This window comes from Scyliorhinus torazame, chromosome 8 (genome assembly GCF_047496885.1).
Source record: "Scyliorhinus torazame isolate Kashiwa2021f chromosome 8, sScyTor2.1, whole genome shotgun sequence".
Taxonomy (NCBI): Eukaryota; Metazoa; Chordata; class Chondrichthyes; order Carcharhiniformes; family Scyliorhinidae; genus Scyliorhinus; species Scyliorhinus torazame.
This window is the reverse complement of record NC_092714.1, coordinates 25,121,832-25,149,790: the sequence shown is the minus strand read 5'-3', so window position 1 is coordinate 25,149,790 and position 27,959 is coordinate 25,121,832. Positions and strand designations below refer to the sequence as shown.

General features: G+C 50.7%; 1 protein-coding gene across 4 annotated transcripts in view; it reads right to left on the bottom strand.

Moving 5' to 3' along the window:
* prdm15 (PR domain containing 15) overlaps positions 1 to 26,497 on the bottom strand; it is an 83,657-nt gene extending 57,160 nt beyond the window's left edge. For 3 of the 4 annotated variants that reach the window (XM_072513176.1, XM_072513178.1, XM_072513179.1), the window contains exons 1-4: positions 26,362 to 26,497; positions 6,622 to 6,664; positions 3,519 to 3,612; positions 1,619 to 1,772 (exon numbers count right to left, since the gene is read on the bottom strand). In XM_072513176.1, the coding sequence (XP_072369277.1) occupies positions 1,619 to 1,772; positions 3,519 to 3,612; positions 6,622 to 6,658 (285 nt within the window). In that variant the 5' untranslated portion in view covers positions 6,659 to 6,664; positions 26,362 to 26,497. Of the gene's footprint in view, positions 1 to 1,618; positions 1,773 to 3,518; positions 3,613 to 6,621; positions 6,665 to 20,073; positions 20,102 to 26,361 lie in introns of those variants that run through there. The other variant, XM_072513177.1, reaches the window with a different exon arrangement.
* Between the last annotated feature and the right edge of the window lie 1,462 nt (positions 26,498 to 27,959).

The following is a 27,959-nucleotide window of genomic DNA, read 5'->3' as shown; positions in this document are numbered from 1 at the left end:
AGCATACAAAACTGCGTCAAACAGGAGGTGCCCCTGATTTCAGCTTCGAAAGGGATTCTCCGCCCAATCGCCGGTTATGAAACCGGGGAATGGAGAAACCCGCCCAATGTATCTCCCGTGACATTGTCAAAACTATATACTCTCCAATGAACTGTTGGAAATGATTGGACCACAACATCAATACTCAAAGCATTGTTCTGTAGTTATGGCAAAGCTGCAGTTAACATTCGCCTGCCCTTATATGCTTCATATAAAATTGTTATAAAACAAGCATATCCCAAGATCAATTAGAGGCTAATTGTTTCTATGTAGATTAATAAATTCCCAGTCCGAGAAAATAAGCTGGAAGTGAATAGCATTCTCACTCTTCTTGGAGAGAAAGTGAGAGAGAGAGATGTCTCACAGGGAGACAAAAGCCTGTGTATGGTCAGCGGAGGGAGGAAAACAGCAAGTTCGCGGCAAGTTACCAGGCAGAATGTGGGCGGAGGACAGTCTCTGATTGAACAGAATCACATAGCAATCTAAAGATTCTGGAAGGTTTGCCCTGTCGATGCTGGAAGAAATCACCAGAGTGGATCTTACAGATGGTGGTTGGTTTGGGAATTCTCCGAAAACTGAGGGAAGCAACGTTTGAAGGTCACTGGACATTACACATCCCGACAAAATGAACACTTTGGAAGCTGAGAGTGGTTGTGGACTGTTTCCTACAAAGACTGTAACCCTGGGGAGAGCGTATTGTAATGTATATGTAGGCGGTGTGGGGTTACTGGTTATGTCAAAGCATTAGTAAGGGTTATCTTTTCTGTAGTTCAGAGTGTTTGTTGTTTTCTATGTAATGTTTAGTCAATGTTGCTTTAGGGTTTTTTTCCACAGTAAAAGACTTAAATTTGAAATCTCATGAAATTCATTTATGTTGCTAGCTAGGGATCCGGAGTTCATTTTCCCATTTCTAGCATAAACTGCCTTTCCTCCAGTGTCCTGGTCAAAATTTATTCCTAAAGCAAAATCAGTTAGACAAATAATCTGTTTGTGAGAGCATGCTCGACATAAATTGGCTACCATCCTTCCTTCATTGCAAGAATGGCTCCCCTTCAAATTTAATTTAATTGGTGGCAAAGTGCTCTGGGACATCCTGAGCGGAGGTTGTGAAAAGCACCATTGAAGTGCACGTTCTTCCTTTCTCGAAGACTCCAGGGCAATGACAGCATGCCCTACAGCTAAGATCAATAAACTCATCACAGACCGGGAAATAAACTGTGGAGCACTATTCACTAAGTAATAATAATCTTTATTAGTGTCACAATTAGGCTTCCATTATCACTGCAATGAAGTTACTGCGAAAATCCCCCTGTCGCCACATTCCGGCACCTGTTCGAATACACTGGGGGAGACTTCAGAATGTCCAATTCACCTAACAAGCACATCTTTCGGGACTTGTGGGAGGAAACCGGAGCGCCCGGAGGAAACCCACGCAGACACGGGGAGAACGTGCAGACTCTGCACAGTGACCCAAGCTGGGAATTGAACCCAGGTCCCTGGCGCTGTGAAGCAACCCACTGTGCTACCGTGCCGCCTGAACGAACCATCGATGGAGCAGACCACCCTAGGTTCAACCTACCTTCAGAGGAAACACGACTTCTTTTTCCAGACATGACACTCTTTTGGCTTCAAAGGGCCCAAACTGTGTGCGTTTTACCAGGGGAAGCAATGCAAAGACCCCTTCGCTTCCATCTTCCAGCAGCCTGATCTCCAAACTGGATGGCAGGGAGGATCTGGATGTGACAAAAATGATAACATTTTGTCATCGCGCAGAAAATAGGCCTCTCGCCACCAAACGGGGAAAAAAACCACATCTTGATCATTTTTGTTTCTGGTATGTGTTACATTAATCAGCACTTCTTCAGTATCTCTGACTCTGCAGGCCACAGATATAGAGAGGTTCATTTTAACTGGGGGAGGCAATACAGGCCATGCAAGAACCCATTCCATAGAACATAGAACGATACAGCGCAGTACAGGCCCTTCGGCCCACGATGTTGCACCGACATGGGAAGTCAAAAAACAAAAGCCATCTAACCTACACTATGCCATTATCATGCTTGGATTAAAATGTAGCACCATGATTTCTCAATTAAATTAGGCCCTCCTTTATCTGCAGAGGAACATCCACTGACTTCAAAGTCGGTGAAGATAAGGGGCGGGATTCTGCCGTTTCAGTGGGGCGGGCAACTCCGGCGGGAAGGAGTGGCGTGAACCACTCCGGTCTCGAGCTGCTCCAAAGTTACGGAATCCTCCACACCTTCAGGGGCTAGGCCGACCCCGGAGTGGTTTGCGCCGCGCCGGCCGGCGGGGAAGGGGCTTGGCGCAATGCCAACCGGCGCCGAAGGGCCTCCGCCAGCCGGCACGAGTTGGCGCATGCGCGGGAGCGCCCGTGTGTGCTGGCGTCATCCCAGCGTATGCGCAGAGGGCTTTGTGTCCGCACCGGCAATGGCGGACCGCTACAGCCGCCAGTGTGGTAAAATAGAGTGCCCCCACGGAACAGGCACGCCCGCGGATCGGTGGGCCCCGATCGGGGGCCAGGCCACCATGGGGGCACCTCCCGGGGCCAGATCCTCCCGCGCCCCCCCCCCCCCCCGAGAACGCCGGAGGCCACCCGCGGCGCCAGGTCCCGCCGGTAAGGACCTACTCTAATTTACGCTGGCGGGACCGGCAAAAAACGGGGGAGGCCACTCTGCCCATCACGGGCCGGAGAATCGCCGGGGGGGGGGGGGGCGCTGCTAGCAGCCGCCGACCGCCATGGCGCGATTCCCACCCCCGCCAAATCCCCGGTGCTGAAGAATTCGGCAACCGGCAGGGAAGGGATTCACGCCGCCCCCCCCCCCCCCCCCCCCGGCGTTTCTCCGACCCGGCGGGGGGTCGGAGAATCCCGCCCAAGGTGTTGCCACATGGGAGACTGGTGTAAGTAAGCTCCTCCTCACGGCAATCCCTCCCCTGCCTCAGTTCTCATCCCGAGCGAGGGTTAAAATTAAGCCCAGGGTGTAGAAATGTCACCTCGATTTACCATCTCACGGTCTATGTTTAACGTTTTGCTTAAGAGTAACATGGGAGTGCTCCAGCTCAACCGAAACACTTTAACCTTTTCTCCACTGGCAAAAAAGATCTAAAAGGCCATCTGGTTCCGGAGTATAAATCTGTCCTTAGCTTTCCAGAGCAAGGATTCTACAGCTTCTCAACTCTCAGTAAAACAGCAGCCCAGTAGTTACCTAAAGATCTGCCCCTGTTCCACGGCAGAGCATTTTGCATAAAACAAGACAGAATGGACAGACTGGGATAGGGCGGAGACAGGGTCAGATTGAAGTTCCACTGAGATATTTGACTGCTGATCAAAAAGAAAATTCATTTTCTGGAAACTCAAAAATTCCAACCCGTAGAATAAATGGGGAGAAAGATTGACATTCATTTTAAAAGCAGGCACTTGCTCTTTGCTGTTCATTTCACAAATCCCTGATATTCCTTACCGCGCTCGGCTCAAGACGAAAGAATCGCTGACCGTCACCAAGGGGCCGAGCTCCGGACACTCCGAGTCATGGTACTCCCCACAGTCATCACACCCTGCAAGCAAATGAAGTGATGAAGATTTCTGAGTATTCTTTTATCCGCATACTGATGCATTCAATCTCTCCAACAAAACTTGATCAGATAGGAGAGCCCCCCCCACGCACTCCCAACCAACGACACCTTTTCAGCAATCGTCACTGTTCCACTTGGGCCTCTTCACACAACACGTTTTGTTTGGAATTGATAATTTTATTTATCTGCAAAATCCTGCAGATGCTGGGAAGCTGAAATAAAAATAAAATATGCCGAAAGCACTCAAGTGGGTCTGGCAGCATCTGTGGAGGATGGGACAGAGGTAACGCTTCAAGCTCACCATCGCCACCTCAAGAGCAACGAGGGATGGGCAATAAATGCTGGCCTAGCTCGTCCTGTAAAATTAATTTTAAAATAATGCAACTCTTCTCCAGAACTCTTCTAAGCCTGTTCTGGAGAGTCAGATTCAACTCTAAGCGTTAACTCTGGACAAGTTGAGTTGAAATATGATTTGGATAAGTTGAGTGAGTGGGCGAATGCATGGCAGCTGTAGTATAATGTGGATAAATGTGAGGTTATCCTCTTTGGTAGCAAAAAGAGGAAGACAGATTATTATCGGCATGGCTATAGATTGAGAGGGGAATGTGTAATGAGACCTGGGTGTCCCGTACACCAGTCACTGAAGATGCAGCAGGCGGTAAAGAAGGCAAATGGTATGTGGTCTTCATTGCGAGAGGATTCAAATACAGGAGCAGGGATGTCTTGCTGCAATTATAGGGGGCCTTGATGAGACCATACCTGGATTGTGTGCGCAGTTTTGGTTTCCTTATCTGAGGAAGGATATTCTTGCTCTAGATGGAGTGCAGTGAAGGGTTACCAGACTGATTCCTGGGATGGCAGGACTGACTTATGAGGAGAGATTGAATCGGTTAAGATTGTATTCGCTGGAGTTCAGCCGATTAAGGGGGGATTTCATAGATGCCTATAAAATTCTAACAGGACTAGACAGGGTAGGTGCAGGGAGGTTTTCCTGATGGTGGGGCTGTCCAGAACCAGGGGTCACTGTCTGAGGTGACGGAGTGGATCATTTAGAATTGATATGAGGAGAAATTTCATCACCCAGAGAGTGGTGAGCCTGAGGAATTCTCTACCACAGAGAGCAGTTCAGGCCAAATATTGCAGGCGTGATCGTACGGCCTCATAGCGCCAGGCCCGGTGATGCGAACGGTAAATCTCGCTTTATGATGTTCGGGACGCCTAACGAGATCTCGCGAGACGTCGCAATCTAGATCTCGCCTTCACTGGGCGGGATCCAGATTTGCATATTCAATGTCCCATGTCTGCACTGGAGTATCCCAAGGAGTGGGGTTGAACCCCCGCACCTAGGGTAAATTGCCCTGGCACCGTTTCACACTGTTTTCCACAAACGTGGATAAGGCTTAAATGCACTTGGAGGGATGTCCCAGGCGATCGGAGACCCCCGGTTGGTCAGACGCTGGCACTCCCGATGCCACCCGGGCACCTTGGCACTGCCAGGCTGGTAGCGTCAAGGTGCCACGGCGGCTAGGTAGCCCATGCTCGGTGTTCAGGTCCCGGGTGCCCTGCCCTTATGAAGTGGGGTGATGGGGGAGAGGGGGGGGGGGTGCTCAAGGACTCACAAATCGGTAAGTTGGGACTTTGGGGGGTTCTGGAGGCTGGGGTGGGAGTGGGTCCCGAGATCGCCCCGTCCCCACCCCCAAAATCTTTAAATGCCGCCATTTTTAAATGCTGTCCCTGAGCTCTTCCTTCAATGCTCAGCTAGTCAACGCAGGAAATGAAGCTAAGTGCAGCCTTGGCAGGACGTCCCCCGCCAGGGCTCGGAAAAGGAACAGGGTCCCATTTAATAGCGGGGTCGTTTTCAGCACTGCAGGTGCTGCTAAGCACCCCACTAGATTTGAAAGTAGAGTTTTTTTAAAAATCATCTGGTATTCCCCAAGGTGAGGGATGGATGTCAGCACTGGGAATGAAACCTTTCCTTTCTCGGATCCAGCGTCAGCAATAAGCACTGATCGATCAGCAACAATGCAACCAGCTGCAGGGGAGAGCTCCCTTATCTCTGCACAACATGTCTCAGCTTCAATCTCAGAAAAGCAACAGTATGACTTTATCCCGCACCTCCATCCCATCTCTCTGACTGAGATTGACAGTTAATGGAAGGTCAGTGACAGTTTCCAGCTGTGGTACCATATCCACAAGAAACTGGGTTACGCCTGTCCAAGTAAAGTTTCCTGTGGGGCACTTCCCACCCCCCACACAGTCGGTGGAATGAGGCAACTTTCATTCTTGAGGCATAGGATAAGACCTACAGGATTGAACTTAAACCACTGCTTCAACAAGCTTCCTGCAGTATCTTTTTCATATGAAGGTTTTCTCAAATTTTATCCGAAATAGCATCCAGAAACAACGGTGAGGTTGGGGCCTGGATGGAGTGGATTGGGAAGAAACTGCTCCCACTCAAATAAAGGATCGAGAGTGAGAGGGCACAGATTTAAAATAATTGGCAAAGGAAGCAAAAGCGACAGGAGAGAAAACCTTTTCACGCAGCGAGTGGTTAGGGTCTGGAATGGAGTTCCCGAGAGTGTGGTGAAGGCCTGTTCAATTGGAAGCATTCAAAATGGGATTTACACGGCTGTTCAAAAAGAGCGAACATGCGTGGTCACAGGGAAGAGACAGGAGAATGGCACTCGGCGAACTGCTCATTCGGAGAGTTGGTGCAGGTCCAATGGCCTTCCTCTGCGCCCAAACATTTCTGTGACTTGCAGAAGTCCCAAATTACAGATGAAGCAAGCAATCTGCCTATTCCAGGCCCTGTGTTCAATGGAAGTACGAAGATGCTAACAGGGAGTGCGGGGGGATCCCATTTGCTGGCCGTGCAGATTATTCCGAATGTGTTTGCCAGAACGTTCAGGAAACAAAATTTTACCAACTCCGCACTTACTTAAAAAAACAATTGTTTTTGACGTATTCATCCACAAATGTTCCAGTACTTACAGACAAACAATCTCTCACCCGTGCCTTCGCCCGCCATCTGGATCTGCGAGAATAAAGATTGAAGAACACGAGCGTTACCCAGGGTAATGTTATATTTCCAAACGTTTGCGTATACGGGGAGCTGCATGATTATCGACACGCCCCCAGGGCCCCACAAGTAATGCCAGCATGTGCTTGGCGGGTGCCTCCAAATATTGGAACGACAACCCCTGCCACTACATGCAATCCCCTGTCAGCACGGTATTACAACCCCCCCCACCCCCCCCCCCCCCCCCACCCCCAATGCCAACGCCAACTCCGTTACGGTGCCCCAGCAAATACTGCCAGAATCCGACAGTCAACTCCCGTGACCCTTCAAGGACTTGCACTCGCCTGGCGGCCCTCTGTCCTGTTAAGGCTGACCCGCTCTCGGAGGTGTCCTGAAAATATCAGTTACTGGGAATTCATAGCAAGCTACAATCCTGGAATTCTGTACTCCCAAGTACCAAAATACGTTAACCACACAAAGAAAACGGTGCTGCCGCTGCTGAGGACACGCTTGGTAGCAACATATATAACCCAGTGGAAATTGTGTTAGCCCCTGAGTGTACACGGAAACACAAAATCTCATGGAAGGTGCTTGGAAATCTGATGAACTTGGAAAATTGAACAAATCCTTCCTGGAACCTCTAGGATCCAGGTGACCCAATTTTGTAAAGTGATGCCCCTGGGTGGCAGAGAAACCTAGAATCCCTCTCACCAAACAACCATCAATAAAAGTATGTCATTTGGATGAAGCTGAGGAAGCACAGAGCCCACATTTATACAGACCCTGATCTCAGGACATCTCAACAGTCAGTTAAGCACTTCTGAGGTAGAGCCACTGTTGTAGGAAACGCAGCAGGCATTTTGCACACACCAAGTGGAGGTAATAACAACAGAAATAAAATCGCATTAATACCCCACTGTGATAATTGTAGGAATTTTAGGGCCGGGATTCTCTGATTGGGAGACTATGTTCTCCTGCCGGTGCTGAATTACACCTGATTCCCAATCCTTCGCCATGCAGATTTTTGCTTGGCGAGGATTGCGAGGGATTCCCGAGGGAATCTTGCTATCGGGCTGCCATTTTGACAGTTGGGTGCTGTCAGTTTCCAGCTGACTCAACCGTGAACGGAGATGATTGGAAAGCAGTTAATTCTGTTTGAAGTGGTCCAGGAGCTGTCAATCAAAACTTGATGCTGCTTCCTGTGTATGAGCCAGCAGATATTACCCAGGTGAGTGTTAAAGCAGTGATTTTTTTTTCCCTCTCTGGACTGCTCCATTTGGATGAAGCCGATGAAGCACAGAGCTCACATTTTTATAGATACAGATACAGAAGAGAGGGGTCTCTCTTCTGGGGGGCTTCCTGACAGGGGTCTCTCTTCTGCAGGGTGTTTGGGGGGGTCCCTTTATTTAGGGGGTCTTTTTATTTAAGGGCTCTGTGGAGGGTCTCTTTATTTAGCAATCGCTGGGACAATCTCCTTATTTAGGATGTCTCTGTGGGGGGTCTCTTTATTCAGGTGGTCTCTTTAATTAGCGGGTCTCTGGAAGGGGAGGGGTCTGGCAGGGTTTGGCAGGTCTTGCACTGTGTGTGCAGTGGGGGGGGGAGGGGGGGCTCCAATGGACATTGAGGGCCACTCCCTTAAAGAGTTACCCCCTTGGCTCACCACGAGGTCCACCATGCCAGGTACACGTTTCTCAGGACGAGTAGTAGTTCGAGCGCCCACGTGATTCCCAGCCCAGAGGATCGGGAAAATATGGTGCCTGGTGTGGTACATAAAACCTCAATCCCGAGGTCAGTTGGGAGCCAGAGCATCGGAAATCCCGTTTTTCCCCAACGCTGGATTCTCCACCTCATGGGTGACTCTGCTACCAATGATGCGAGGCGGAGAATCCAGCATATATTGCATTATCGGTATTTGGTGCATTTAAGCGTTAAAAGGCTGGGTTAGTGTGTGTATGACTGCTACAGTAGTGTTTTTAAAGAATCCTAATTTGAAAGACTTTGGAAGCCAAAGGTGCAATGAAATTTAAAAAATGAAATGAAAATCGCTTATTGTCACAAGTAGGCTTCAATGGAGTTACTGTGAAAAGCCCCTAGTCGCCACATTCCGGCGCCTGTTCGGGGAGGCTGGTACGGGAAAGCAATTAAGGCATCGTAAAACGCTTGGGCTAATGGAGCATTGTTTGGATTTAGGGAGTTCCCTGTGGAATTAGTTAGATTTCAGCTTGGTAAGATGATGTAATTAATGGGAGCAGCTAAGGTACCAGGCAATTTGCAGAAAAGCAGTTCAGCTGAGTTTTACATCGGGAAGTGAGCAGAAGGCAACCATCTGCTCTCACTGTAGTTTGGTTAAAGATTTGACTGGGGACAGATTAGTAATTTCTTTCCAAGCAGTTGCGAATTATGGGGCTGTAAGGTGGGGCTGAAACAAGCTGAGAAGCAGCTTCTGAAGAAATACAGCCAGAGGTTCTGCATCGTTCTGACAGGATTCAGGTCTAACTCTTACAACAGTCTCAAAGTAGAGTATCCAGACATCGCTGTGCAGCAGGCAGTCCTGAGTGCTAACTGTATTTGCAAGTGGATTGAGAGCCGAGATGGTTTTGTTGTTTGAGTGGGAATAAAGTTAGCCGTTATGGGTTATTGTGTCACTGTATTGATTAGTATTGTTTAAGGGGTAATTGTAAGCTATTTTTCTTGTGTGATGTTAAAGATATTTGAATACTGTCTTAGTAATAAAGTTTGTTTTAATAGATCATATCCCTATTTTGAGTGAAATCACTCCTGGAGCGAGGTACCCTTTCCTCAGTCTTATAAAATTAAACTAAAATATTGGGGTTTCTGTCCGGTATCCTAACCACTGTTGGGGTCTGGTCTGGGATCGTAATATCCACAGTGGGAAATAATCAATTGCAAGATGAATTCCCAACATCGGATAATTTGATTGGCTACGGCGGCTCTGATCCCCGGTGAGCTGTGACATAACTAAGCACTTACGCAAATATGTCAAAGTTTTCCAGGGTGGCTTCTTGGAGTGGTGGCAATGGAAGAGGATGCGGACTTGGTGACTGGCAGCAGACTGGTTGCCAAGTGCCCGGGATTTTCTATATGATATAGAATAGAATTACATACTGAATGGTACTATGCTATTTAATTGCTGTTTTGTTTAGGTTGGCATCCGGGATCACATTAATTTTCAAGCGTTAAAATGGGGCCATATTTGAAAACAGCTTGGGAAGCGCTGGACTAGGCTATGTTTCAATGATGTTGATTGGTGAGGGGGGGGGAGACGGGGGGGGGGGGGGAGGAGGGGGAAGAGGAGGATAAATACTGGCCACAACTGCAGGGAGACCTCCCCTGTTCTTCATGTTATCAATCCATTGGGGTCTTTTCCATCCACCTGAGGGGGCAGATGGGGCCTCGGTTTACAGTTTATACCCTCGGTACTGCACTGGGGAGCCAGTCAATATTTTGTAGCGCTCGACTCCACCACCTGATGACTCTGTGGCGAGACTGCTCTCAATGGCCCAACCCACGGCATGTAGCTCAAACATTGAGAATTTAAAAAAACACCCTGTAAACATAATAGAAGCAGATATCCTGAAAAAGATCAAACAAAATAAATGCCGCAAACGAAGAGGTTAGCAGCTGTCAAACGCAAAATCATTCATCTTTACACTGAGATCTCCCATCCATCAGTCAATGATTCAGGGTTTCGGAATTTAAGACTTTTATTTCTAGCTTCATTGGGAAACAGCCCACAGACAGCTAAAGAATGCAAGGTAAGGCACAGGTTGCTGGTTCATCCCCTCGGGCCCCAGGTATGCTCCTTCCCCCACCCCCTCACAGTCAGTGGCTCGACAGGTTTATCACTGACTGTGATAACCTCACAGGAAAAGTCAGCAAGGTTCCGGATCTGACTCTGTGCTGAACTACCTCACAGGCTTGGTCCTGAGAGTCTTGCAGGAACTGGACTATGATGGTGTCCTTAATAAATAGATGAAATTTAACTTGAGGCTCACACAGGAAAATTGGGCACTTGGATCAAAAGGTAGAAAACAAAAAGCAAATTAAAACCACGGAAAAGGTCTGTGGCAAGCGCTCAGAAAAATGTTGCCTGACTCCTTTGAGGGTCCTTTTGTCTGGTACGTCTTCCAGGCACACATTCTGCTCCTTTTAATTGTGTGTTCCACAGAAACTGGTAACCGATGGACAGGAGGATACAGTTATAGTTACAACGTCCCTGGTCAAGCTGTTCCAGTAGAGCTACAACTCTAGCATCTCCCCGCAATGTGGAAAATGGCCCAATTGTATGCCCTGTCCACAAGAAACAGGACAAATCCAACCCAGCCAATCAGTCTACTCTCCACCATCAGCAAAGTGATGGAATCATCAACAGCGCTATCAAGCGGCACTTACTCGGCAATAACCTGCTCACGGACGGTCAGTTTGGGTTCCACTAGGGTCACTCAGCTCCTGACCTCATTACAGCCTTGGTTCAAACATGGACAAAGGAGCTAAATGCCAGAGGTGAGGTGAGAGTGACTGCCCTTAACATCAAGGCAGCATTTGACCGTGTATGGCATCAAGGAGCCCGAGCTAAACTGGAGTCAATGGGAATCAGGGGAGAAGCTCTCCGCTGGTTGGAGTCAAACCTGGTACAAAGGAAAATGATTGAGGTCAATCATCCCAGCTCCAGGACAGCACTGCAGGGAAATGACATAGGTCCAGCCATCTTCAGCTGCTTCATCAATGACGTCCTTTCCATCATAAGATCCAAGTGGGGATATTCGCCGATGACAGCACAATGGCCAGCACCATTTGTGACTCCTCAGATAATAAAGCAGTCTGTGCCCAAATGCAGCAAGACCTGGACAGTATCCAGGCTTGGGCTGACAAGTGCAAGTTACATTCGTGCCACACAATGAAATGAAAAGAAAATCGCTTATTGTCACAAGTAGGCTTCAAGTGAAGTTACTGTGAAAAGCCCCGAGTCGCCCCATTCCGGCGCCTGTTCGGGGAGGCTGGTACGGGAATTGAACCGTGCTGCTGGCCTGCCTTTGTCTGCTTTAAAAGCCAGCGATTTAGCCCAATGTGCTAAACCAGCCCCACAGTGTCAGGCAATGACTATCTCCTTCAAAAGGGGATCTAACCATCGTCACATGACATTCAATGACATAACCATCGTTGAATCCCCCACAATCAACATTCTGGGGGTTACCATTGATCAGAAACTGACTTGGAAAGGGCAGCACGATGGCGCAGTGGGTCGCACTGCTGCCTCACAGCGCTGAGGTTCCAGGTTTGATCCCGGCTCTGGGTCACTGTCCGTGTGGAGTTTGCACATTCTCCTCGTGTTTGCGTGGGTTTCGCCCCCACAACCCAAAGATGTGCAGGGTAGGTGGATTGGCCACGCTAAATTGCCCCTTTATTAGAAAAAATTTGGGTACTCTAAATTTTTATTTATTTAAAAGAAACAGTCCTGGACCAGCCACAGTAATACTGTGCCTATCAGGGCAGGTCAAGGGACTGGAATCCTACAGGGAGTAACTCACCTCCTGACCCCCAAAACCTGTCCACCATCGACAAGGCACAAGTCACTTGCCTGGATGAGTGCTGCTCCCACAACACTCAAGAAACTCGACACCGTCCAGGACAAAGCAGCCTACTTGATTGCTCCCCCTTCCACAAACATACAAACCCTCTACCACTGATGAACAGCGGCAGCCGTGTGTACCATCTATAAGATGCACTGCAGTAACTCACCAAGGATCCTTAGATAGCACCTTCTAAACCCATGACCCCTCCCATTTAGAAGGACAAAGCAGCAGATACCTGGGAATCCCACCAACTGGAGGTTCCCCTCCAAGTCACTCACCACCCTGACTTGGAAATATATCGCCATTCCTTCGCTGTCGCTGGGGCAAAATCTTGGAACTCCTTCCCTAACAGCACAGTGGGTGTACCTACACCTCGGGGACTGCAACAGTGCAAGAAGGCTACTCACCACCACCTCTGAAAAGCAACTAGGGATGGGCAAAAAATGCTGGCCTAACCAGTGACGCCCACATCCTGTAAATGAATTTTAAAAATAAAAACATGCTGAGGGCGCTCAGTAAGGAAATCCCTGATCCAATGAATTAGGCCCCTGTTCATGTTCAAAGTAAACAACCTTTGTAACAGGATGTGAATTTGTAGCGTCTTGAATACTGAACTGAAATCAATAAATAAAACACGTGCAGAGGATTTTGGCTGTTGGAGGTGATTAGTAATGAAGCTCACTGGAGAAAGGGTAGCATCTTCAGTGGTGCTTTATAAACAAATAGGGGATCAAGATAATTTGAAAGAGATGAGGTGAGGTGGTTCCTACGACTCTCTCTATACATTTAGCCAGGTAGAAGCAAGAGTCACATGTCTAAAACCATTAAATGATTTGGCTCCTGTTTTTTTAGGTACAGGTATGATAGTTGATGCTTTCCAAGTATTTGGAACAGTACATACTTCCAATAAAAACTGAAGTAACTGTAAGTAATCCTCTAAACTGCTGAGTACATTCTTTCTATATTTTAGGTCCATCAGGACCAGGAGCTTTATATGGTTTAATACGGAAAAGACATGATACAACCTCATTCTCTGAGAACTGTACAGGTGAATAGGCAGGGATCCTATGGCACACCTTGTTACATTCATGTCTAAAGCCAACCACATCAAATCTTCCATAGAATCAATTAATATCATTAACAAAAGTAGGACAGTCCACAAATGCATTCTGTTTTTTTCCCTTTGCCTACCCATCATTGTGTTCAGCCCTTCCCATGCTTGCCTGTGCAAAACCCATGTTCGATTTGCCTGGATGAGCGCAGCTCCAATAACACTCGAGAAGCTTGACCCCGCCCAAGGCAAAGCAGGCCACTTTGCTTGGCACCCCATCCCCAGACGTCCACTCCCTCCACCACTGACACACGGTGGCAGCAGTGTGTACCATCCACAAGATGCATTGCAGGAACTCACCAAGGTTCCTTAGACAGCACCTTCCAAATCCACGATCGCTACCATCTAAAGGGACATGGGCAGCAGATACCTGGAACACCACCACGTTCAGTTGGCAGTTAGGAAATTAGGAAGGCAAATGCAATGTTAGCATTCATGTTGAGATATACAAGAGCAGGGATGTACTGTTGAGGCTCTATAAGGCTCTGGTCAGACCCCATTTGGAGTATTGTCAGTAGTTTTGGGTCCCGTATCTAAGGAAGGATGTGCTGGCCTTGGAAGGGATCCAGAGGACGTTCACAAGAATGAACGCCGGAATTAAGGACTTGTGGTTGAGAGGAGGTTGAACACTCTGGGTCTGTACTCGTTGGGAGTTTAGAAGGATGAAGGGGGTGAGCGGGATCTCATTGAACTTACAGGATACTGCGAGGGTTGGATAGAGTTAACGTGGAGAGGATGTTTCCATTTGTAGGAGAAACTAGAACCGAGGGCACAGCCTCATGACTGAAAAGATGATCCTTTAAAACTGAGATGAGGAGTAATTTCTCCGGCCAGAGGCGGTGAATCTGCCGCAGAAGGCTGTGGACACCATGTCACTGATACTGATAAACAGAGGCACGAGTTGTGCTAAAAATGGTTGAGATTCAATCAAAATTCCGAGCCAAATCAGATGATCTCAATGGCAGGGGGTACCTCAGCTTTCCTGGGGCACGGTGAAGAAAATTGAGCCAAGTTCCTTTCTGATTGGCCATCCACATCAGAACATAGTTGTGTGCGATCTTCACGGTCCAATAGCCAGCCTCTACTCACCATCTAGGCCCAGCATGAAAAATAACCATTGTCTCATGAAATGGCCAAACAGGCTGAATGGCCTACTCTGACATTGCAGCATAGAAAGAGGCCATTCTGGTTAGGCCACAACTAGAGTATTGCATCCAGTTCTGGTCACCATACTTTAGAAGAAGTGTGAAGATCCCGGAGATGATGCAGAGAAGAGTTACCAGAATGGTTCCAGAGATTTTAGCTGCAAGGTTAGGTTCAAGAAACTGGGGTTGCCCTCCTTGGGAGCAATGGAGACTGAAGCGATATTTGATAGAGGTGTACAAGAGCTTGGCAGATTTTGTTGTGATCGGCAAAGATAAGCTGTTCCCATGAGCTGACAGTTCAAGGACGAGGGGACAACGATCCCCTACTGTGTTCAGGTTTGGTCCCCCTACTTGAGGAGGGATGTAGTTGCAATAGAGGCCGATCAGAGGAGCTTCACTTGATTAATTCCAGAGATGAAGAATTTGTCTTATGAAGACAGATTGAGCAGTTTAGGCCAGTACTCACTCGAGTTTAGACGAATTATAATAATAATTGAGAGGAGATCTAATTGAGGTATCTAAGATAATAAAAGGTATTGATAAGTAGACATGGAGCGGATGCTTCCTCTTGTGAGGCAATCTCCTAAAACTATGAGAAGTCATAGTTTTAAGATAGGGGGCAGCAGATTTAACAGGGATGAGGAGAAATAACTTCTTTCAAAGGATCGTGGATCTGTGGAATTCACTACGCCAGGGTGTGGTGAAATTTACTTTGAGTAAATTTAAAGAGGATATAGACGCTGAATTGCCTACTCCTGCTCCTAGTTCTTATGCTCTAAAGTTTTGGGTATGAAATACCGAAGGGGAGGGGCGGAGGCTGGAATCTGAGGAAGAACCTTTTTTAAAAAACACAGCTATTGCTAATGGCCTGGAACTCCTTGCCAACGAGGATTGTGGAAACATGAGGCCTGCTCCCCATTCCTATGTCTGGGCCAAGATGTCGGGCTGTCACCATGAAACTACATCCCAGTACCACTGAGGAAGGGGACTGAAGAAATTAATTATGTTGATATCTTGCTAGTCAAATCTCAATATTTTCAACAACATAAATCTAGGAGCATAGAAACAGGAGTCAGCCATTAAGCCACTTGAGCATGTTCGAAAATCCAATGATTTTTTCTTGACTCAGGGGTGGTTCCAGTGTACTGGAGAATTGTAAATATTATATCCTTATTCAAGAAATAATTTAAAGAAGGGGCAGCATGGTTGCACAGTGGTTAGCACTGCTGTCCCAGGTTCGAACCCGGCCCCGGGTCACTGTCCATGCGGAGTTTGCACATTCTCCCCATGTCTGCGTGGGTCTCACCCCCACAAGCCAAAGATGGGCAGGGTAGGTGGATGGCCACGCCAAATTGCCCCTTAATTGGAAAAAAATGAATTGGGCACTCTAAATATTTTTTTTTAAAGAATTGTTGCAGTGCATCTTGTAGGGAGCAAATGCTTAAACTAGCACCAATCAAGCATGCTGCTTTGTCTTCGAGGCATGTGATTGCTAACTTGTCCCTTGAAGATAGTGGAAAGGCTTTGTGAGCCAGGTGGTGAGTTATTCACCAATGAAGGTGGAATCTTTGGAAATCTCCAGCCAGAGAGTTGTGGATTCAGGACTGAAATAGATGGATTTTGAGGTCCAGGGGAGGATAGAGAGGGGCAGTGGGCCTAGTTATGGTGCTCTTTCGGAGGGTTGGTGCAAACTCGATGGGCCAAACGGCCTCCTTTTGTACTGTCAGGTTTCTATGGATAATCAAGGGATATGAGGATCCATCAGGAAAGTCAAAGACCATCCATGATCTTACTGAATGGTGGGGGAGGTTTGAGGGGCAGTATCATACACTGCTGCTCCCATTTCATCTGTTCTGAGTTACTAAGGTTCTAGGTTTAAGTAAGACTGACTTCAATGCAATTAAACAGTGCCAGACCACAATAAATGAAGGAAATCTTTCAAAGAGGTAGAATGACAGCAGACCAATAGGAATTCAAAAAAGCATTTGTGATACAGAAAGGGTTAATACCCCAAAGGGACAAGTTCCCTACTTGCCACAAGAAAACCCTGGAGTGAAAGCATAAAAAACTCAAAGCAAAAATCCTAGCAAACAGCAAAGACACAAAGAATCTGACAGAACAGATAGTGAGAGCTACAAAAAGGGAGGGTGAAAAGAGACTCACAAGGGATATCAGAGACAACACAAAAATGTTTACAATTATATTGGAAAGATGTGCACTTGTGTTGTACCTTTCACACACACACGGCCGCTCAAAGTGCTTTACAGCCTTTGGAGTATTTTTGAAGTGTTGTAACTGTTGGAATGAAGAAAATGTGGCAGCCAAAATTGCACAAGCAGCAGTATGATTTGTTTTTGTGATTTCGAATGAGGGATAAATATTCATCAGGGACATTAGGAAGAACCTCGCTGATCTTCTTCAGAATAACGCTGTAGGAACTTTTAACAAAATTAATCTATGCAACAAAAAAAAAAAAATGAAGAAAGTAATGACACGGAAGTGTGACAAATCCCCAGGATCAGGTTTCCATCCAGGGTTTGAAATTAGGTTGGTGAGAACACTACATTTGCCTCAACTATAATCTTCCTAAATTCTCATGATTCAGGAACTGTTCCTTCAGATTGGAAAATGTGTTGTTCACTCTGCTATTTAAGAAAGGTGGGAGGAAACCCAGAGAATTATAGACCAGTTAGCGTAACATCTTTTGTCAGGAATTACTAGACCCTGTATTTAAGCACTGTTAACGGAATACGTTGAAAATGTTTAGCTGATCAGAGAGTGTGATTTGGAAAGCATATGTTGACTGAATTTGTTTTGAAGAGATGCCGAAAGTAGTAGACCTATGAGATATATTTGTCTGAACTTTCAGAAGGCATTTAATGAAGCCCCTCCTCAGAGACCATTCACGTGGTAGCTCATGGAATTAAAGGCAAATTATTGACCTAATTAGGAAATTGGCAGAGCAGAGCAGGGTGGAGGGGTCAGTCACCAGGGGACACAGGTTTAAGGTCCGTGGGGCAAGTTTAGAGGAGATGTGCGAGGCAGATTTTTTACACAGAGGGTGGTGAGTGCCTGGAACGCGTTGCCAGGGGAGGTTGTGGAAGCAGATACATTAACGGCGTTCAAAGGCATCTTGACAAATACATGGATAGGATGTGTATAGAGGGGTATGGCACTAGGAAGTGCTGAGTGTTTTGGCCAAGGGTGGTATCATGACCAGTACAGGCTTGGAGGGCCGAAGGGCCTGTTCCTGTGTTGTATTGTTCTTTTTGTAACAGGAAGTTCTGGAAAAACCTAGCCGGTCTTGACAGCATTGGCGCAGAGAAACAGAGTTAACGTTTCAAGTTGAACAGCACTCCTGTACACTGGAGATCTGCTCATATACTTCATCGTTACTTGTGGGAGCTTACTGTGAGCAAAATGATTGCCTTGTCCTACAGTGCAACAGTGAATCTACAGTGCAACAGTGAATCTAGGTTCTTTGTGGGTTGTAAAGTACTTTGGAACATCCTGAAGTGATGAAAGGCACTATATAAATGTGAGGTACGTGCCTACGATCAAGAAAGCACAACAGCATATATACTTTCTCAGGAAACTAAGGAAATCCGGCATGTCAACATGGACTCTTACGAACTTTTACAGATGCACCATTGAAAGCATCCTGTATGGCTGCATCACAGCCTGGTATGGCAACTGTTTGGCCCAAGACCGTAAGAAACTACAGAGAGTCATGAACACCGCCCTGTCCATCACACGAACCCGCCTTCTATCCATTGACTCTGTCTACCACCTCCCGCTGCCTTGGGAAAGCGGGCAGCATAATCAAAAGCGCCTCACACCCAGGTTATTCACTCTTTCATAGAACCGGAGCACCCGGAGGAAACCCACGCAGACACGGGGAGAACATGCAGACTCCGCACAGACAGTGACCCAGGGGGGAATTGAACCTGGGACCCTGGCGCAGTGAAGCCACAGTGCTAACCGTTTGTGCTACCGTGCAGCCCAGAAACTTTCAACTTCTTCCATCGGGCAGGAGATACAAAAGTCTGAGAACACGCACTAGCAGATTCAAAAACAGCTTCTTCCCCGCTGACACCAGACTCCTGAGCGATCCTCGTATGGACTGATCTGATCTCTTCACACGTCTTCTCTACCGAGTAGTACTGCACTCCTGTATGCTTCACCCGATGCCTGCGTCGATGTACTTACATTCTGTATTTCTGAAAACCCTATTTTTCTTCATGTATGTATTTACCGGTCTGGACTGGACGCAGAACAACACTTTTCACTGTACCTCAGTACACGTGACAATAAAACAAATCCAAATATAGAGGCCCAGGTTATTACTCTGGGGACAAGGTTCCCACTGTGACAGCTGGTGAAATCTAAATTCAATTAATGATTCTGACATCGAAAGCGAGTCTCAGTAATGGTGACCATGAACTATCACCAATTGTCATCAAAAAACACATCTAATCTCACTAATGTGCTTTTTGGGGAGGAAATCTGCCAATATTATGGTCTGGCCCGTGTTGAGACTCCAGATTCACAGTAATGCGGTTATCTCATAATTGCCCTCTAAAATGGCCAAGCAAGCCAAGTTCAAGGACAGGTAGGGATGGCGAACATATGCCATGAAACAATGAAAAGATATTTCTTTATTTAACAATAAACCGAGGCGCAGCAAGGTGGCTCAATGGTTAGCACTGTTGCCTCATAGCATAGGAGCCGGGTTCGATCCCGGCTCCGGGTCACTGTCCGTGTGGAGTTCGCACATTCTCCTCGTGTCTGCGTGGGTCTCACCCCTACAACTTAAAAAGGTGGGCAGGGTAGGTGGATTGGCCACGCTAAATTGCCCCTTAATTTAGAAAAAAGAATTGGGTACTCTAAATTTTAAAAAAATTAACAATAAACCTCCCAAATGATCTAAAAGAACCACACGTGCATTTAAAAGCTCATGTTGCGTACATTCCCATTATAATGGAGTACAGCACGGTGGCACAGTGTGTAGCACTGTTGCTTCACAGCACCAGGGTCCCAGGTTCGATTCCCAGCTTGGGTCACTGTCTGTGCAGAGACTGCACGTTCTCCCCGTGTCTGCGTGGGTTTCCTCCGGGTGCTCCAGTTTCTTCCCACAAATCCCGAAAGACGTGCTTGTTAGGTGAATTGGACATTCCGAATTCTCCCTCAGTGTACCCGAACAGGCGCTGGAGTTTGGCGACTAGGGGATTTTCACAGTAACTTCATTGCAGTGTTAATGTAAGTCGACTTGTGACACTAATAAAGATTATTACCAGAACTCAAGTTGGTCAACTTCACCTCTCTCCCAGAATTCCTGATGCAGCTTGTTGTTGAAAAGGTCAAGTCATTTTAACGACATACTGGCTTGCATTTCAAAAATAAGTGTGTCAAAATAGCTTGCACTTTGAAAGTGCACGTGAATAAGTTGCACCAAACAACTAACAGAAGTTTCCTGATCACAATACTGCAGCAAGCAAGGATAAACAATACCCGACAGCAAGACAGTGAGATATAACAGCTTTGACAGTCATCAAGACTCAAAACATTAGCTACCTTCTCTCTCCACAGATGCTCCAGACCTGCTGAGATGGTCCAGCATTTTCTGTTTTTGAGATATTGATGTATGTGAACAACCCTGAATCTATTTATACCGACATCACTGAAATTACACAACCATACTGGATGATATATATAGGTTTTATTAGGAAATGACTAAAATGCCACCTATGCTTCAATGAATGATCCCTAGCAAAGAGACTAGGGCCGAGATAAAAGGCTCAAAATTTACCAGGGGTGTCCCACAGCCTGAAACCCACTAAAGCCTCAATCCTCTCAGAGAGATGCCAGTGTGGATACATGATCACACCCGGGCAAATTCCAGTGGCTTTACCAGTGATGCCAGCTCCAACACCGTGTGGGCCGTGAGCCCAGCTCCTACCACACAACCCCCCCCCCGACTCCCTGGAGAAAATACACACTAAAATAAAAAGTTTTCTTTTTTTAAAAAAAACTGAGAACAGGTGATTTTATTTTTGTTGACAAAAAGAGGGGAAATCCGAATTCGGTGGTAAAGGGGTTGTTGGTGTGTGTGTATGGGGGTGGGGGGGGGGGGATAATAACATGTCACCGAGCTGAGATATTGTCCATTATTATAGCGCTGGCGCTGAGTTTGCCTCAGAGAGGGGAGCAGCGCCGGGGGCTGCAGGCCACTGTGGAGGGGGCTGTGCGGGGCGGGTGTGTGTGGCCCCCTCCCTTCACCCTCTGTCTGTGGGCTGAGCTGGGCTGTGAGTGTGTGTGAGGCTGGGCTGTGAGTGTGTGTGTGAGAGGCTGGGCTGTGAGTGTGTGTGTGTGCGTGTGTGCGAGAGGATGGGCTGTGAGTGTGTGTGAGAGGCTGGGCTGTGATTGTGAGTGTGTGTGCGAGGCTGGGCTGTGAGTGTGTGTGTGTGTGTGAGAGGCTGGGCTGTGAGTGTGTGTGTGAGAGGCTGGGCTGTGAGTGAGTGTGTGTGTGTGTGTGTGCGTGTGTGCGAGAGGATGGGCTGTGAGTGTGTGTGAGAGGCTGGGCTGTGATTGTGAGTGTGTGTGAGAGGCTGGGCTGTGAGTGTGTGTGTGTGTGTGAGAGGCTGGGCTGTGAGTGTGTGTGTGAGAGGCTGGGCTGTGAGTGTGTGTGTGTGTGTGCGAGAGGATGGGCTGTGAGTGTGTGTGTGAGGCTGGGCTGTGATTGTGAGTGTGTGTGAGAGGCTGGGCTGTGAGTGTGTGTGTGTGTGTGTGTGTGTGAGAGGCTGGGCTGTGAGTGTGTGTGTGAGGCTGGGCTGTGAGTGTGTGAGGCTGGAGTGTGTGTGAGGCTGGGCTGTGATTGTGAGTGTGAGAGAGGCTGGGCTGTGAGTGTGTGTGTGAGGCTGGGCTGTGAGTGTGTGAGAGGCTGGGCTGTGAGTGTGTGTGTGAGGCTGGATTGTGAGTGTGAGTGTGTGCGTGTGAGAGGATGGGCTGTGAGTGTGTGTGAGAGGATGGGCTGTGAGTGTGTGTGTGAGGCTGGGCTGTGATTGTGAGTGTGTGTGAGAGGCTGGGCTGTGAGTGTGTGTGTGTGTGTGTGTGTGTGTGTGTGAGAGGCTGGGCTGTGAGTGTGTGAGGCTGGAGTGTGTGTGAGGCTGGGCTGTGATTGTGAGTGTGTGAGAGGCTGGTCTGTGAGTGTGTGTGTGAGGCTGGGCTGTGAGTGTGTGAGGCTGGAGTGTGTGTGAGGCTGGGCTGTGATTGTGAGTGTGAGAGAGGCTGGGCTGTGAGTGTGTGTGTGAGGCTGGGCTGTGAGTGTGTGAGAGGCTGGGCTGTGAGTGTGTGTGTGAGGCTGGATTGTGAGTGTGAGTGTGTGCGTGTGAGAGGATGGGCTGTGAGTGTGTGTGAGAGGATGGGCTGTGAGTGTGTGTGAGAGGATGGGCTGTGAGTGTGTGTGAGGCTGTGAGTGTGAGTGTATGTGTGTGAGAAGCTGGGCTGTATGTATGTGAGGCTGGAGTGTGAGTGAGGCTGGGCTGTGTGTGTGTGTGAGGCTGGGCTGTGATTGTGAGTGTGTGTGAGGCTGGAGTGTGAGTGAGGCTGGGCTGTGTGTGTGAGTGAGGCTGGGCTGAGTGTGAGGCTGGGCTGGGCTGTGAGTGTGAGGCTGGGCTGGGCTGTGAGTGTGAGGCTGGAGTGTGAGTGTGAGGCTGGAGTGTGAGTGTGAGGCTGGGTAGTGAGTGTGAGGCTGGGTAGTGAGTGTGAGGCTGGAGTGTGAGTGTGAGGCTGGGGTGAGTTTGAGGCTGGGCTGAGAGTGTGAGGCTGGGGTGAGTGTGAGGCTGGGCTGTGAGTGTGAGGCCAGGGTGAGCTGAGAGTGTGAGGCTGGGCTGTAAGTGTGAGCCTGGGCTGTGATGTGAGGCTGGGATGTGTTTGAGGCTGGGCTGTGAGTGTGAGGCTGGGCTGTGAGTGTGAGGCTGGGCTGTGAGTGTGAGGCTGGGCTGTGAGTGTGAGGCTGGGCTGTGAGTGTGAGGCTGGGCTGTGAGTGTGAGGCTGGGCTGTGAGTGTGTGGCTGGGCTGTGAGTGTGAGGCTGGGCTGTGAGTGTGAGGCTGGGCTGTGAGTGTGAGGCTGGGCTGTGAGTGTGAGGCTGGGCTGTGAGTGTGAGGCTGGGCTGTGAGTGTGAGGCTGGGCTGTGAGTGTGAGGCTGGGCTGTGAGTGTGAGGCTGGGCTGTGAGTGTGAGGCTGGGCTGTGAGGCCAGGGTGGGCTGAGAGTGAGAGGCTTGGCTGTGAGTGAATGAGGCTGAGTGTGAGGCTGGGCTGAGTGTGAAAGTGAGGCAGGGCTGGTCTTTGATTGTGAGGCTGGTCTGTGAGTGTGAGGCTGGGCTGTGGGTGTGAGGCTGGGCTGGGTTGAGTTGAGTGTGGGGCTGTGAGTGTGAGGCTGGGCTGGGTTGAGTGTGGGGCTGTGAGTGTGAGGCTGGGCTGGGTTGAGTGTGGGACTGTGAGTGTGAGGCTGGGCTGGGCTGGGTGTGAGGCTGGGCTGGGCTGGGTGTGAGGCTGGGCTGGGCTGGGTGTGAGGCTGGGCTGGGTGTGAGGCTGGGCTGGGCTGGGTGTGAGGCTGGGCTGGGCTGGGTGTGAGGCTGGGCTGGGCTGGGTGTGAGGCTGGGCTGGGCTGGGCTGGGTGTGAGGCTGGGCTGGGTGTGAGGCTGGGCTGGGCTGGGTGTGAGGCTGGGCTGGGCTGGGTGTGAGGCTGGGCTGGGCTGGGTGTGAGGCTGGGCTGGGCTGGGTGTGAGGCTGGGCTGGGCTGGGCTGGGTGTGAGGCTGGGCTGGGCTGTGAGTGTGAGGTTGGAGTGTGAGGCTGGGCTGGGCTGGGTGTGAGGCTGGGCTGGGCTGAGTGTGAGGCTGGGCTGGGCTGAGTGTGAGGCTGGGCTGTGAGTGTGAGGTTGGAGTGTGAGGCTAGGCTGGGCTGGGTTGTGGGTGTGAGGCTGGGTTGGGTGTAAGGCTGGGTTCGGTGTGAGGCTGGGCTGAGTTGAGAGTGTGAGGCTGGGCTGGGCGTGAGGCTGGGCTGAGTTGTGAGTGTGAGGCTGTGCTGAGCTGTGAGTGTGAGGCTGGGCTGAGCTGTGAGTGTGAGGCTGGGCTGGGCGTGAGGCTGGGCTGGGCGTGAGGCTGGTCTGGGCGTGAGGCTGGGCTGAGTTGTGAGGCTGGGCTGAGTTGTGAGGCTGGGCTGGGGTGAGTGTGAGGCTGGGCTGGGGTGAGTGTGAGGCTGGGCTGGGTTGGGTGTGAGGCTGGTCTGGGTTGGTTGTGAGGCTGGTCTGGGTTGGGTGTGAGGCTGGTCTGGGTTGGGTGTGAGGCTGGTCTGGGTTGGGTGTGAGGCTGGTCTGGGTTGGGTGTGAGGCTGGTCTGGGTTGGGTGTGAGACTGGGCTGGGTTGGGTGTGAGGCTGGGCTGGGTTGGGTGTGAGGCTGGGCTGGGTTGGGTGTGAGGCTGGGCTGGGTTGGGTGTGAGGCTGGGCTGGGCTGGGTGTGAGGCTGGGCTGGGCTGGGTGTGAGGCTGGGCTGGGTTGGGTGTGAGGCTGGGCTGGGCTGTGAGTGTGAGGCTGGGCTGGGCTGGGCTGTGAATGTGAGGTTGGAGTGTGAAGCTGGGCTGTGAGTGTGAGGCGAGGCGAGGCTGGGCTGTGAGTGTGAGGCTGGGCTGTGAGTGTGAGGCTGGGCTGTGTGTGAGGCTGGGCTGTGTGTGAGGCTGGGCTGAGTTGTGAGGCTGGGCTGAGTTGTGAGGCTGGGCTGGGCTGTGAGGCTGGGCTGGGCTGTGAGGCTGGGCTGGGCTGTGAGGCTGGGCTGGGCGTGAGGCTGGGCTGGGCGTGAGGCTGGGCTGAGTTGTGGGTGTGAGGCTGGGCTGGGCTGGGTGTGAGGCTGGGCTGGGCTGGGTGTGAGGCTGGGCTGGGCTGGGCTGGGTGTGAGGCTGGGCTGGGTTGAGTGTGAGGCTGGGTTGGGTTGGGTTGAGTGTGAGGCTGGGCTGGGTTGAGTGTGAGGCTGGGCTGGGTTGAGTGTGAGGCTGGGCTGGGTTGAGTGTGAGGCTGGGCTGGGTTGAGTGTGAGGCTGGGTTGGGTTGGGTGTGAGGCTGGGTTGGGTTGGGTGTGAGGCTGGGCTGGGTTGGGTGTGAGGCTGGGCTGGGTTGAGTGTGAGGCTGGGTTGGGTTGGGTTGAGTGTGAGGCTGGGCTGGGTTGAGTGTGAGGCTGGGCTGGGTTGAGTGTGAGGCTGGGCTGGGTTGAGTGTGAGGCTGGGTTGGGTTGGGTGTGAGGCTGGGTTGGGTTGGGTGTGAGGCTGGGCTGGGTTGGGTGTGAGGCTGGGCTGGGGTGAGTGTGAGGCTGGGCTGGGGTGAGTGTGAGGCTGGGCTGGGTTGGGTGTGAAGCTGGGTTGAGTGTGAGTCTGGGCTGGGAGTGAGGCTGGGCTGAGTTGTGAGTGTGAGGCTGGGTTGAGTGTGAGGCTGGGCTGGGTTGAGTGGGAGTCTGGGCTGGGAGTGAGGCTGGGCTGGGCTGGGAGTGAGGCTGGGCTGGGCTGGGAGTGAGGCTGGGCTGGGCTGGGCTGGGAGTGAGGCTGGGCTGGGCTGGGAGTGAGGCTGGGCTGGGGGTGAGGCTGGCCTGGGTTGTGAGTGTGAGGCTGGGCTGGGTTGTGAGTGTGAGGCTGGGCTGGGTTGAGTGTGAGGCTGGGCTGGGTTGGGTGTGAGGCTGGGCTGGGTTGGGTGTGAGGCTGTGCTGGGTTGAGTGTGAGTCTGGGCTGGGAGTGAGGCTGGGCTGGGTTGTGAGTGTGAGGCTGGGCAGGGTTGAGGGTGAGGGTGAGTGTGAGGCTGGGCTGGGTTGAGGGTGAGTGTGAGGCTGGGCTGGGTTGTGAGTGTGAGGCTGGGTTGGGTTGAGGGTGAGTGTGAGGCTGGGCTGAGTTGTGAGTGTGAGGCTGGGCTGGGTTGTGAGTGTGAGGCTGGGCTGGGTTGTGAGTGTGAGGCTGGGCTGGGTTGAGTGTGAGGCTGGGCTGGGTTGAGTGTGAGGCTGGGCTGAGTTGGGTGTGAGGCTGGGCTCGGTTGAGTGAGTCTGGGCTGGGTTGTGAGTGTGAGGCTGGACTGAGTTGTGAGTGTGAGGCTGGACTGAGTTGTGAGTGTGAGGCTGGACTGAGTTGTGAGTGTGAGGCTGGTCTGGGTTGAGGGTGAGGCTGGGCGGGCTGGGTTGAGTGTGAGGCTGGGCTGAGTTGTGAGTGTGAGGCTGGGCTGGGTTGAGTGTGAGTCTGGGCTGGGAGTGAGGCTGGGCTGGGTTGTGAGTGTGAGGCTGGGCTGGGTTGAGGGTGAGTGTGAGGCTGGGCTGAGTTGTGAGTGTGAGGCTGGGCTGGGTTGTGAGTGTGAGGCTGGGCTGGGTTGAGTGTGAGGCTGGGGTGAGTTGTGAGTGTGAGGCTGGACTGGGCTGTGTTGAGTGTGAGGCTGGTCTGGGTTGAGGGTGAGTGTGAGGCTGGGCTGAGTAGTGAGTGTGAGGCTGGGCTGAGTTGTGAGTGTGAGGCTGGGCTGGGTTGAGTGTGAGGCTGGGCTGGGCTGGGCTGTGCGCCGCTCTCTTTGCCGATCCAGGCGGCCGCCGCCTGCCTCCAGCCGGGTTTTAAGAGCGATCCGCTGTGTGCAACATTGTAACAAAGAACAGGCGGAATGGCGGCCGGAATGGAAACATTGTATCCGTCCCGCTGCTACCTTCCCCAATGTAACCAGCGCTAAAACTGACACTTCTCGCCCTCGGGGTTCGCCCTCCTTCCGCACTCCCTCCATCCACTCAGCCTCCCTCCCCTCACCCTCAGCCCGGCCGTCCCTCTGCCCACACTGAAGGGTTGCGGAACATACCTCCCTCCGGGGCCCGAGCCGGGCCGGGTTTTGCCCCCCGCTTTCTCTCTCGCTCTCTCTCTCACTTTGATTATTTGGCAGGTTCGAGTCTCGCGAATCCTCACTCCGGGTTCCCGGCCGCTCTCGACTGCGCAGGAGCGGATGCCGGCCTCCCCTTCCCCCGCGGCCTGCTGGGGGTTGTAGTCTTTCACTCACCCTCCCTCCCTTCAAACCCCCTCCATTGCAGGGAGCGGGAGAGAGAGCAGCCGGGGACTACAGCTCCCCCCCCCGGCTCCCTGTCACAATAACCGGTTATCATTCGGCCTGCTCTGTCCCATCTGTGCCAGCCCTTGCTACCAGGGTCACTCTCCAGGCGCCACTTTGCCCCCTCCCCCCGCTGTGAGCTCTTGCATCTCTCAACATAATTATCCAATTCCCTTTTGAAAGCCACCATTGAATCCTCCTCATGGCACGAATGCAGAATTGCTGTGGGTGCAGGAAAACCGAAATCAAAACAGACTCAGCAGGTGTGGCAGCATCTGTGGAGAGTTATCGTTTCCAGGCCGGGTGACTTCCACAGAACTCTCCGCCGCCGCCCTCTGGGCGCGGGTGCATTCGGGGTCTGGCCACCCACTTCTCGAAGCTGTCCCGTGTCGGCTGCATCGCGATCCTTCCGCCAGTGGGAACGGTTTCTCTCCCATCTACTGCTCTGGTCTGGCCCCCTCATGTTTTTGTTCACCTCTTATCAAATCTCTCAGAATTTCTTTTTCAGCAAAGCAACTCCAGCTGCCCTAATCTACCCTTGCAACTGAAGTCCCTCGTCCCGGAACCATCCCGATAAATAAATGCCCTCACGTCCTTCTGAAAGTAAGGTGCGTTGGCTTGGGCACCATACACCAACTGGGGATGAACTAGCATTTTATAAAAATTCATCATAACTTCACAGAATAGGGGCAGCACGGTGGCGCTGTGGTTAGCACTGCTGCCTCACGGTGCCGAGGACCCGGGTTCGATCCCGGCCCTGGGTTACCGTCTGTGTGGAGTTTGCATAATCTCTCCGTGTCTGCGTTGGGTCTTGTAGTCACCACTGTTGTCTTATATTGTATATACTGCACTGCATACAAGGGTATTACGGTAAGGCCCCTGTACTACAGGTATGGGGGTAGATCCCTGCCTGCTGGCTCCGCCCAGTAGGCGCAGTATAAATGTGTGTGCTCTCCGAACTGCAGCTATTTCGGCAGCAGCTGTAGGAGGCCACACATCTCTGTGTAATAAAGCCTCGATTATTCTCTACTCTTGTCTCGTCGTAATTGATAGTGCATCAATTTATTACACAGAGATTTTACAAAGATGGATCTCCGCATCAAGCCGGATCGCCTGTAGCTGCATCCTCAAGCAGACAACGCCAAAAAGGACTTCGCACATTGGCGAGCTTGCTTTGAAGCATACATCGGATCTGCGACAGACCCAATCCCAGAAGCACAGAAGCTTCAGATTCTGTACACGCGGCTGAGCTCCGATGTCTTTCCCTTCATCCAGGACGCGCCTACTTACACAGAGGCCATGGCGCTACTGAAGGATAACTACGCTCAGCAGACCAACAAGATCTACGCCAGGCA